Source organism: Physcomitrium patens, chromosome 19 (assembly GCF_059467195.1).
Source record: "Physcomitrium patens ecotype Gransden chromosome 19, ASM5946719v1, whole genome shotgun sequence".
In the NCBI taxonomy this organism is placed as follows: domain Eukaryota; kingdom Viridiplantae; phylum Streptophyta; class Bryopsida; order Funariales; family Funariaceae; genus Physcomitrium; species Physcomitrium patens.
This window is the reverse complement of record NC_143428.1, coordinates 11,209,035-11,220,151: the sequence shown is the minus strand read 5'-3', so window position 1 is coordinate 11,220,151 and position 11,117 is coordinate 11,209,035. Positions and strand designations below refer to the sequence as shown.

General features: G+C 39.3%; 1 protein-coding gene and 2 long non-coding RNA genes across 7 annotated transcripts; 2 read left to right on the top strand and 1 right to left on the bottom strand.

Annotated features, from left to right (window-relative positions):
* Window positions 1-1,128: 1,128 nt before the first annotated feature.
* On the top strand, window positions 1,129-5,407 carry LOC149987394 (uncharacterized). Of its 3 annotated transcripts, XR_016498548.1 has the most exons (5): window positions 1,129-1,511; window positions 1,892-2,038; window positions 2,417-2,551; window positions 2,701-2,916; window positions 3,188-5,407. It is a non-coding gene; the product is annotated as an uncharacterized LOC149987394 (long non-coding RNA). The 3 variants fall into 3 exon arrangements; XR_016498547.1 differs by having other exon boundaries at window positions 1,132-1,511; window positions 1,892-2,551; XR_016498546.1 differs by having other exon boundaries at window positions 1,138-2,038.
* On the bottom strand, window positions 3,620-7,380 carry LOC112296148 (uncharacterized). 3 transcript variants are annotated; one of them, XM_024548396.3, is made up of 2 exons: window positions 7,255-7,380; window positions 3,620-6,378 (listed from the first exon to the last, which is right to left on the bottom strand). In XM_024548396.3, the coding sequence occupies exon 2, from the start codon at window positions 6,188-6,190 to the stop codon at window positions 3,995-3,997; it is 2,196 nt and encodes a 731-aa protein (XP_024404164.1). In that variant the 5' UTR covers window positions 6,191-6,378; window positions 7,255-7,380; the 3' UTR covers window positions 3,620-3,994. The 3 variants fall into 3 exon arrangements, with proteins under 3 accessions (XP_024404164.1, XP_024404162.1, XP_024404165.1); XM_024548394.3 differs by lacking the exon at window positions 7,255-7,380 and adding an exon at window positions 6,570-7,068; XM_024548397.3 differs by lacking the exon at window positions 7,255-7,380 and adding an exon at window positions 7,017-7,049.
* An 8-nt stretch (window positions 7,381-7,388) lies between these two features.
* LOC149987393 (uncharacterized) lies at window positions 7,389-8,130 on the top strand. Its single transcript, XR_016498549.1, has 2 exons — window positions 7,389-7,514; window positions 7,636-8,130. It is a non-coding gene; the product is annotated as an uncharacterized LOC149987393 (long non-coding RNA).
* Window positions 8,131-11,117: the final 2,987 nt, after the last annotated feature.

The following is an 11,117-nucleotide window of genomic DNA, read 5'->3' as shown; positions in this document are numbered from 1 at the left end:
TAAATAGACTATTAGATCAAGCTCAAACTTATTATACAAATCAACCACTACATCAATCAAACAATCACAAAATTTTACATATAGATTATAAATCAATTTTATACAATTTTCTAAAAGATAAGCTCTTTATAATTCTCAAAATCCATACTAACTTCAAAATAATCTTAACTTTACAAAGCCTTTACAAAATCAATACAAACTCAAAGCACTCTAAATCAATGCCTAAAGAACTTTTCACAAGTATTTTTTTAAGCTCCTACTCTCCAATTAACCCAAGAACCCCAAAATTTTCATAGCTACGGGGTTTGAAACATAGACCTCAATATGTCTGAAATCTAATAACCTTTAAATAGACTATTAGACCAAAGCCCCATTTAAGAAGGTGGTTTGCTAACTATTTGTATTCTATGTTAGCCACATAGTACAAGTTTTGATTGTAGAATCAGGTTTTTTTGGGAAAAACAACTTCATGATAGTAAACACTAATATGGATAAATATGTTGTAACATTAATGTAGATAAATTCTGATAAGCATATACATGCAAAATCCTTATATGTAAATAAAACAGTACAATATATAACAATACATGTGTTTTTAACTTCTTTAGTATACAAATTATACAAAGTATAATACATTCAAACAAAAATCATATATTAGGATTTTAATCTAATGATTAAATAAATAAGTGCAGTAGAATAATCACTACAGCTTTGCAAAGAAAATCTTGAAATATAAAATATATGTATTACTTTATTTTATTTTATTCTTTCAACTTGAATGTAAATAGTGCCATTGGTGCATATAAAATTGTTAGAATTTACATGCACACAGTCATGGGCATAGCAAAAGAAACTTAAAAACCCATAAACACTCTTCCAAGTGGATCTCATAAGTGCATAATGTTTATTATAGATACAACATCAGAATTTAGGGCCATAGATTTCGTGTAGCAATAAAAAAAAAAAAAAAAAAAAAAGGAACAAAATGGATCTATAGAAATTATGATCATGCCTTGGGTTTTGCGAGCCTTGATGATGAGATCCATGTTGATGCCAATTTTTGTTTTTTTGAAAACTGGACCACGTCTTGGTTGCAGCTCCAGTGGCGAGCGAGCGGCAGCAGCTTCTGTCTTCTGCCGTGACGATGTCGGATCTTTCTCTCTCTGTGTATTAAAAAAAATACACAACAAGACAAAAACAAATCAAAACAAAACAATTAGGGTTGTTGATTGTGGGTGATTGTGGGTCTGTGGGGTTTGTTTGTTTGCATGTTGGGTTTGTGCTTTTTTGTGAGCATGGCGTCCCTTTCGTTGCTGCTGCTGCTTGCGCGGTGGTGGTGGAGGTGACCCAGCTGTAGGCCATGGCCGGGCCCAGTCCCTTGCAGGGCTTGTCTAGAACGGTGGCCGCGCATTGCCGAGTGTGTGAGTGAATGTGGAACCCAATCGGCATGACCGAGTCTAAGACCTTCTTCTTCTCCGCCCCACCATTTCATGACGCCATCGCGAGGGCAGGTGAAGTACACGTTCCTGCAGAAATGCTGATGATCCCCGCACCCACCCCTGCCTCGAGTTCGACTTGGTGGGATGCTCGCATCGTAAACTCCGCCAGTCTGCTATAATCAACAGTGCAATTTGTGATTTGGGTGTGTGTGTATATATATATATATATATATAGGAATATACATACACAGATACATACATGGTTTGTAAAGTTTGGAACAGAAGTATTACTCAGCTTGAATGCCGAGTGTTGCAGCTGCTCAAATTCTAATTGATATTGAGCCACAGAATGAATGAATGTTTTCCAGCATTGTTGTCTTGTGTGGGGGGATAAGTTCCAAGCATAGCTTGATAGTGAGTTCACGAATGTGATTGGTTTTACATGAGAACAGAACTCCGACGGCGTGTCCCGTGAAAGCATTTCATTACTACGATGGTCGCTTCTGGACCGTGTGGGAATTGCCCATGTTCGGGTGTGCCAGGATTCCGCCCTTGTGTTGAGGGAGATCGAGGAGTTGGGCTCGAATCACGTGAAGCAGGTGCAGATCTGCGGATTCTTGGTAGCCAGGCCCAACTGAACGATGTAGTGATTCTTCTTAGAAACAGATTCTTAGCAGACAATCTGCCGCATAGTGAGGCAACTATGTGACCTCCATTGAGGGTTTCGGGTGTACGTGTTTCATGAAAAGCGTACTGCTGCAGTTTTGGCACACGAAGTCGCAACACGCTTGCTCGGAACTTGGAAAAGGAACAATGCTGCCCGTAGCACAATCTCGATTGCTGATCTTAGTTCTAGTGGATACTTCTTATTACTGTTAGCTGGTTTCCTTGAAGTTAAATCTTGCGTAATGCGTTTCATCGGAATGAACGTTGCAGTTCCAATGACTATTTCAATCTGTCTTGTCTGTGCTACGAAGACCTGAGGTTACGTAGCGAGGTAATATGGAAAATGCAGCTTTTTGGGTTGACAACAGCAGGAGGTATCTCATTTTATTTCCTCAAAATAAACGGGAAAAATACAGTGGCTGTTGTGGACGAGTAACCAAATCATGGTATGCGACTACTCTCGGCTTTTCCAATAGGAACTCTTGTTACTTCTTTTCAAGCTTTCTCCTAATTGAACCTATATTAATCTGCCAATCTAGTGAGCTGGACGGCCAGGCTCATCGACATTGTCTTTGTTTTCTCTTGTTTGTGATAGGTTGATTGAGGAGCAGTGCTTTAAACCCGGTCCCGGCTATTTCGTGAAGTGATTTACTGTCCCGACACTTTGGCATTCCTGACGATTTAAGGGTAGCAGCTGATGGTGTCACGCCGATATCGTACTGCATGAAGTTTTGCTGGGGGGCGGCAGATTACGCTCTTTGATTCATTGTGCACATATGGTATTGTACAGCAAGTAATGTTGCAGCTGTAGGTGCGCATCTTCGAGTGTTTGCATACGGTGCATCATAAATGTATGCTGCAGGAATGTGAATGCACAAGTAGGAAAATGTTGCATCAGAGTCTTGATTCAGTATAATGTTTCGATGCTTTCGAAGAAGCTGGATGGTTTTAGGACCGGGTGTGGAGACAAAGAACATAACTGTAGACAATTGCAGTTGTAGATGAGAGCTCACCATATTCGCATACCTCGCTTGTAGGCTGCTTCGGTGCGACTCATGTGCTAGATTGTGTATATGATGCAGCTGAGAGCGAACTGTGGCGACTGAGGAAGCACGATATCATTACCATGGCTTGATATCGAACAATCCTGAAAAAGAAGCTTGGTAATGGGCGAGCACTTGGTGCATCGCTAATCGTAAAAAACCCACACGTGTTTACTCAACTAGAAATGACTGCACAGAGTACTTATAGTTCTTACGTGTTAAAGATTGAATTATGAAGATGATGTACCTACAACCCATAACATAGATACCCATCTAGTATAGGATACAACGCATGCAAACCTACTGTTACCTCATGAAAATCATCACGGAAATAAGGTAATACCGATCCAGCGTAACAGGCCTGACGTCCTAGATGCTATCTAGCAATCAGAAACCCATATAAGTGGCCTCCAGAGAAATGGCACTTACAGCAACACAAACGAAAAATGGTCGAAGTGTGGACGTATCAGGTAGTCTTAAGAGAACCAAGTGTATTCAAAGTGGAACACTCTTAAATGAACTCCTTAGTACGCAACTTCTGCAGAGAAAACTGGCTATCATGTGGTTTTCTTGCCTATCATGTGTCAATGTAGGATCCAGATATTGAAGAAGGTCAGTTGTCCATTTACCAAGAGTCAAGGCTGGAGAGACATCCGGCTCATCATATCCTGGGTAGTAACCATCGTCAGCAGAATAACGCAATGACCAGCATGGTCACGTCGATAAGCCATGAATAGGATCAGAAGCAATAATGTGGAAAACTGAGGACCTGATCAACGCTGAGGCATGTATTAGAGTATGTACATTTTCTGGCCGTGCTCGGGACCTTTCAATGGGAGGAGTTCGCTATGAATCCTCTAGACCACCGCGAAGTATACAAATCTGACCATCCCGAAGCAGAACATCTTCATCAAGCTGGTGAACTCGTCTACGTAAAACTTCAACCTCCATACTGGTTCGCAATGCTTCCCTGCCCATAGCCTCGGCTTCTCTTTGCATCTCGTCTCGTTCTTGCTTGACAAGATTCAACTCTTTTTGGCTTTCTTCCACCTCTTTCCTTAGTTCCTGCAGGGTTGCCTCATGCGACTTCACAACTTCTTCTCTGTCAGCCAACCGATGCTCAAGGTCTGTGACTCGAAGAGTAGCGTCGGTAAGAGAATGATGCAAATCATCCCTCTCCGATGCTAAGTCGTCCCTTTGTTGCAGAAGAGTGGCGATCTGTGGCTGGCAATGCTGCAAGTCTGCCTCTAGCGCATCCACTCTCTCTTGTAGCAACTGACATGTCAAATCCTGTGATTCCAACTGTTTCTCACATTCCTCCAATCGCTTTCTTGCTGCGTCCAGTTCTTGATCAGCTTTGTTCTTAGAGCCCAAAGCAGCAGCGAGCCGAGACTGGAAATCCTCGATCAGTTTGGCCTGTGACTGCGTTAATCTAGTGAGGTCTTCATTCTGTTTGGAAAGGCGCATAATGCGTGAACTCTGGGAATCCACCGTCTTGGCTAAGTTGCTCAGAGAGTGCTCTAGACTAGTGACAGCCTCGTCCTTTTCAGCAATTTCCGTCTTAGCTTCCTGTAATTGAAGGTCACGCTCAGAGAGTTTATCCATCAGCGACTCTAACCTTTCATTCATGCTGTAAAGTTGCTGTGCCGCCGCCTGCAGACTCTGACGGATTTCACTTCCCAAGTGTGCAGAACTTCGAAATTCCTTATCGTTCACTTTCGCCATCGCATCATCGTTTACGGAGGAAATTTCTTCTTTGTCATTCACCGTCACCGTCAAAACACCGTTTGCAGGAGCTTTCTCTTTCAACGCTACCGCTGCGGCAGATATATCTCTGTTCTGTTTGGAGCATTCCAGCTGAGACTCTAAGCTAAGAATATCCTTCTGCTTTACTTCAAGTGCCTTCTCTGCTTTCGCAAGCTCTTCTTGAAGGCATTGATTCTCTTCCTCTAAATCGGATACTCTGTCATTGGAAGATCTCAGGGCTTCTCGGGTGTCATGTCTCTCTCTCGTCAACAACCTCAACTTCGCAAACAGGAGATTATTTTCGTCTTGAAGTTCAGCAACTTTAGCTTGGCCTCGATCAATCTCAGCCCTTAACTCCTGCTCCAGTTTCTTCAAGTGCATTGTACTTTCTCTTTGCTGGTTTGCAAATCTCTCCAGTAGGCAGTTCATATCACGCCGCAAGGTTGTATTCTCGACTCGAGACGCCTCGAGGTCAGTACGAAGAGTAATCTCAACACCGCTCAACCTTTGCAATTCTTTCTGCAACCTGCTCATCCTTCCTTCTTTATTGCCATCCATACCATTTTTAAGCCCTTGCCTGAGACCATGTATGCTCTTCTCATGATCCATACACAGTTGCTGCAATCTTTCTATCCTGGTTTGCATGTCTTGCTTCTCTCCGTCATTCCGAGCACAAATCATGCGAAGCTCTTCAACCTCTGCGTCAGATTGTCGCGCTTGTTTACTGCTCTGGGCCACCGCTTGCCGGAGTTCTAAAATTGTTCTCTCTGCTCTCTCTACTCGCTTCCTGTGACCATCCATTTGCAGTTCAAATTCCCTGACCTTGCCTCTCAGAATTGTTTCCTTCAATGTCATGGCAGCCAAGTCTTTGTGAAGTTTGCCTTTCTCTTCTTCCAAAGTCCACACTCTGTTCCTGAGGCCATGGTCCTCCACCTTCGTTTTCTCCGCGCTCGTTTCCACATCACTACGTTGGTCCGTCACCTCAGCAGCGTTCATGGTGGTGTTCTCTTCTGCAGAATCAACCAAGGAAGTGCTCATATTCTCTACTTTCACCGGTGCGCAGGCGTAATCCTGCTCTTTACGTAAACTTCGACTCTTCCCAGCAGAAAATTCTCCCGACCTCCGCAACTCTTCAGACAGATTGAACCCGCTCTGGTGCACCATTGGACAATTCCACCCAATGTCGTGAGCTCGCTGAACCTCACTGAGAGCCATGGCTTGACCGTCTTCCTTAAAAGTACCCTTGAATGCAGAGTCGGGAACTGTGCTGCTCTTGAGAACAACGATACTACTCATCCTTATCGCTGCACTCTTAGATAGCTCCACTTCAGCAATCCCGCACCGCCAGTCTCATACTTGGAGGGTCCCATACCCTTACTCCCGTGACGAAACGTGCAAAGAATCTCACAACAAGAGAACTCCTGTCCAACTACCACTTCAAACCATTTGCATCAAAGAAGTACTGCTCCGTTCTTGATCGCATCCTGCAACCGAAAAATAAACCCAACCTCAACAATGCCCATAAACCTTCCCGACTTACAGACGATAATGTTGCCACAATACCCCAAACACCCCAATACTCAATCCAAGCAATCACCAAACATTACCAGAGAACAGATTCTACCAAACCAAGAAACACCCCAAACTCACGCTCCACCCTCCCACTCGTTCCAACCTCTCAGTATTCAAAATCTCCCAATGCAGCTCCTCGACGCTGGTCAAAACCTCCACTCCTCTCAAAAACTGTCCTCAAAACAAGTTCCCAACCCTGCAAACTGAGACACTCACTCGCCTATCAATCACTGGTAAAAACGGGATCCAGAGAACTGACGAAGACCGCAAAATACACTAACCCAGATACCACAACAAGTACGAACCCGTCGCAACTCCCACTTGTCTACTCTCATGCACCCTACAATCCCCCTTCTGTTACTGCAGCGGCAGCGGAGGCAGCAGCTGCAGCAAGAACGCCCAGTCAAATTGAACTGACTTAACCAACGCCGTACACAACGGCTCTTTTCACATCATCATCAGCCTCACATCCTAAAGCAGCACTCGTGTGAGAGGCATAAGCAAAGTCCGACACGAGCATCTCATCAACACATAACCATCGTTCACTCACCCCTTTCTGTCTTTCTCTCTCGCTCTCTCCCCCTCGCCACTCAACCACGCGGACAACTTATGAGAATTCCCCCCCCCCCCCCCCCCCCCGCTGATTTCGAAGCCTCACGGAGTCATTAGTCCACTGGCTATAACTACAACTCCACTTTTGGCGTCCACGCTCTCGCCAGGAAATTCCTTCACAACCCAAGCATTGAATTGAAACTCCCTCCCCGCCAGAACTCTGTGGTGATGTTTACCTCCGAGGCGGGAAAAACCCACCATCGCCGCTGAGTCACTTCGGGGTTCGCACCCCACCCACCGCAGCGAATACTCATGATTCCACGGGATCTTTCACAATCTTCTGGAACGTTAACTCGCGTGGCATCCCAACCCCCCCCCCCCCGCGCATTTCCAATTCTTTACGAAGCTCGTCGATGCCCTGCGACGATCCTGACACAGAAAACCAACCCCCTCCTGTTCGGGGAAGGGGGCGCTTTCCCCGATGCCTGTCCGCGCGGTAAGTCTCTTTCTCCCAGTGTGTGAATTCGGCATGCATCTTTTGCTAAGTTGGGCCATTCTTTAGCCCGTTTGTGTCTTTTCGAGAGGCTTGATTTGGCACCTTCGATTCCGTTGCAAAGGGGCACTATCGCTCCTCGCGTGCGGCACGTCCCACCGTCGGCGCGAACATAATTTCCTCCTCCTCACCGGCGACGAATATTTTATCCATGACGGATTCCGCGGTGGAATTTGTATCCTTCCGAAAACGTAAAAGGTATGGGTTTCTGTATCCCCCCCGAGTTTCTTGTTCTGTGTTTTGTTTTCGCTCTGAAAAAGGAAAAGTAGGATGGTTATTGTTTAATTGATGGGATCACATGTTTCATGGCCGTGTAAAATTAGCATCACTGCGTAAAAACAAAAACTTTTGTTGGAAAATGAATAAAGTGAATCTTGCTGTTAGGAAAAATGGTTAAAGATGTTGTTAGCATGGGAATCTTTTTTATTATGTGATGTCAGTGAGCATGTTATAATTGTATATTGTATTGATTATAATGATTTTATTTTAGCACATGTTATCAGAAACTTGTATGTAAACATTCTTAACTATTTTTGAAAAAATAAAATAAAAAAATTCAGTGCTTCGGTTTTCTTGTTATGCAAGTGGGTTATATTTAATGCATTAGTAGAAAGGACCATAATACTTAGTTTGAATTTTGAATTCCATGTTCAATACAAATTATAATCACAACCAGCTATACATGTATATTCAATCATTTGGATGTCTAATAAAATTTTAATTTTTTTTGTGAATATTATTATTTTTACATCATCCAAATGTATGTAATGAATTGAAATGCATAATTTTTTTTTTCTAGCATCATTGTAATATATTCTTTGTCAATAAAATATTATGAATATAAAAACTTCTGTGTATGCACATTTCTATGCATACACATAATAAAAATAAAAACATCAAAATGGTTGTGTAGATAGCAATTTTGTAACATAATTCTATTTCAAAAGAAATATTATACGCATAGTTGGAATATACATGTTTTAAGTTGTTTAAGCATATCACAATCTCTTTTGTTATAAGATAGTTTGGTACTCATAAATAAATAAATGATCTGTAAAATAACACTTATTATATATATAGGAATTTTGTTAAGAAATTTTATTTGGTATTTTCATAACTGAGCAAAAACCAAGATTGCAAGGCATCGACTATACCAGATGTTTTAACTTTTTCTTATTAAAAAGAAAAAAAAGAAAATAATTCTAGTAAATTGATGTTATTATGAATTTTTCAATCTTTGATGGTAAACATTTTGTTTTATAGATTATTATTCTTTTCATATAGAATTTTCTGGATGTTGATGGCTTCTAAAAAACAATTTGTATGACAATATGGTACATCTAAAGAAACATATACATTTAAGTTATTTTTCAGAAGTTTCTTTAGTGTATGTTAAAAAACATATCATATACTACATTTATTTCTCTTTACTTCTAATGTCTTTTATTTATATGTACTTAATTAAATAATATTCATTATAATAAAGAAATATTTTGTTATTAACTAATGCCTCCAATACAAACATTTAGATTATATGAAAAATTGGAAAAATATATAATAGTAAATAAATGTAGAAACCATCTAATTTAATTAATATGCTAAAATCATTTTATAAGTTTTTTTTTTCTTTTTTTCTTTTTTTTTATCATTGATGCTCTTATTAAACAAACTAATTTATGTATATAAGAAGTCAAAGATTATTTTATTTACTCAATATTGATTAAAAAAAATAGATTTAAAACGTTTTATCATAACAAATAAAAAATTAAATTTATTGATTTGTTTGTATTTGCATTTTAAGACCTTGCTGTTTTATCTTTATAGCCTCAATATGTTAAAACTTTGTATCATCTTAGAATTTTATAACCATAAACTTAAATTTACTTTTGTCATAATTAGTGCTCTACATATTATTATATGTCCTTGAGATGAAGCAAGAGTTTTTAAACATCAAGTATGACATTTTTACAATCAACTTTAGCAGGAAAAATATTGATAAACATATTAGTGTCTGAATTATCTTACTGCAAATTTATTGCATTAGAATGTAAAAAATTAGAGGTCTATTTTCTGAAGATGGTTTAAAGGATTATTTTAAATAAATTAATTAAAAAAACTTCATTAAAACAAAAAAGAATATTGTGATTATGGTTGTTGATTAAATGAGCCTATCTATCAATTAAGTTAGAGTATATATATATATATATATATATATATATATTACAAATATTCTTTAATAAATATATTATGTATGTGGATGCAAACATATAAATTAATAAAGATTTTTTTTTCAAATAAATCTTGAGATAAGACAAAGAAATGCTATATATATATATATATATATATATTTATTTATTTATTTAAACTGCAATTTTAAACACATTAAAAAAAATCTAAAATGCTCTAGATGTTTATATTATTTTTAATAGATTTTTTTAAAACACTCCACAAGTAGTTCTTATAGCATCAAAGTGCTATAATTTAAATAAAAGAACTAATTAAGGCATATCTCAATGTGTATATATATACATATATATACACATATATAATACATCAAGGGGAGATAAACCAACAAGATAAATCAAAGGAGACAAATTTGATTTCTTATTGAATGTATCTCTCATTGTTTTCATTAAATGTGAAGCAAAAATGAAGCAAAAGTTGAGTTATGCAACAATTTACAGGGCCTTAACATGGAATCTATTGGCATCTGTGTTGATGAGGCAACCTAAGTAGTTCATGAGAACTCCAAGACCAACTTCGTGTGCATGTATCTCATTCACCTCACTATGTGTTTGCTGTATTCTCAAGGCTACAATTTGTGTTAATATCTTTCACGACAAGTGACTCACTAGGCAATTGTTATTTTAATGCATGGAGAATGATTTTGCTAAAATGTATCTTCCTAGGCTGAGTAGAATATGTGGTAGAAGTTTTGCACTAAAAGCAGACTACAAAGTATGTCGTACCTTTTGATGTCAAGGACTTTCTTTTGAGTCCTTAATGTTGTGTACCATTTCTTCATATTGCATTGTTCACTCTAGAATGAGGGTCTCAATATGTGTTGTTGCTACTGAATAGATGAGTGGAGATTCTAAATTTCTACATTTCCACAACGTAATTATGTAATTTTATGGATGAGGTCCTTCAAAGGCAGTAATGAAGTTGTCTGCAAGGATTTATCTTCTAATCTGATGCTCAAGTATCTTAACGACCACCCTTTCAAACCGCCCATGGTTAGATCGTCGAGGCAAGTATTTGCAAATACATTTAAGTGCTGCATCAAGCATGGTGCAACATTATGGAGGTCTCAAGAGTCGGCAACGCCAAGATGAACAACCTCTGAACTGTGCTATCACGGTGAGCAATCTCTCAACTTTGCTATCAAGATGAATTAACTTCTCAATTTCTCGCAAACCTCCAACCAAATTTGCAGTAGAATTTATATTAAAATGAAAATAGGATAGACTAAAGCAAGAGCGAGATCGAGAAGTTCATTCAATGCACTTGACATGAGATGCGATAGGATATACTTGGTTGTGAAGT

Excerpts from the sequence above, each read along its gene's own strand:
- LOC112296148 (XM_024548396.3), bottom strand. The coding sequence starts at position 6,190 with ATGAGTAGTATCGTTGTTCTCAAGAGCAGCACAGTTCCCGACTCTGCA.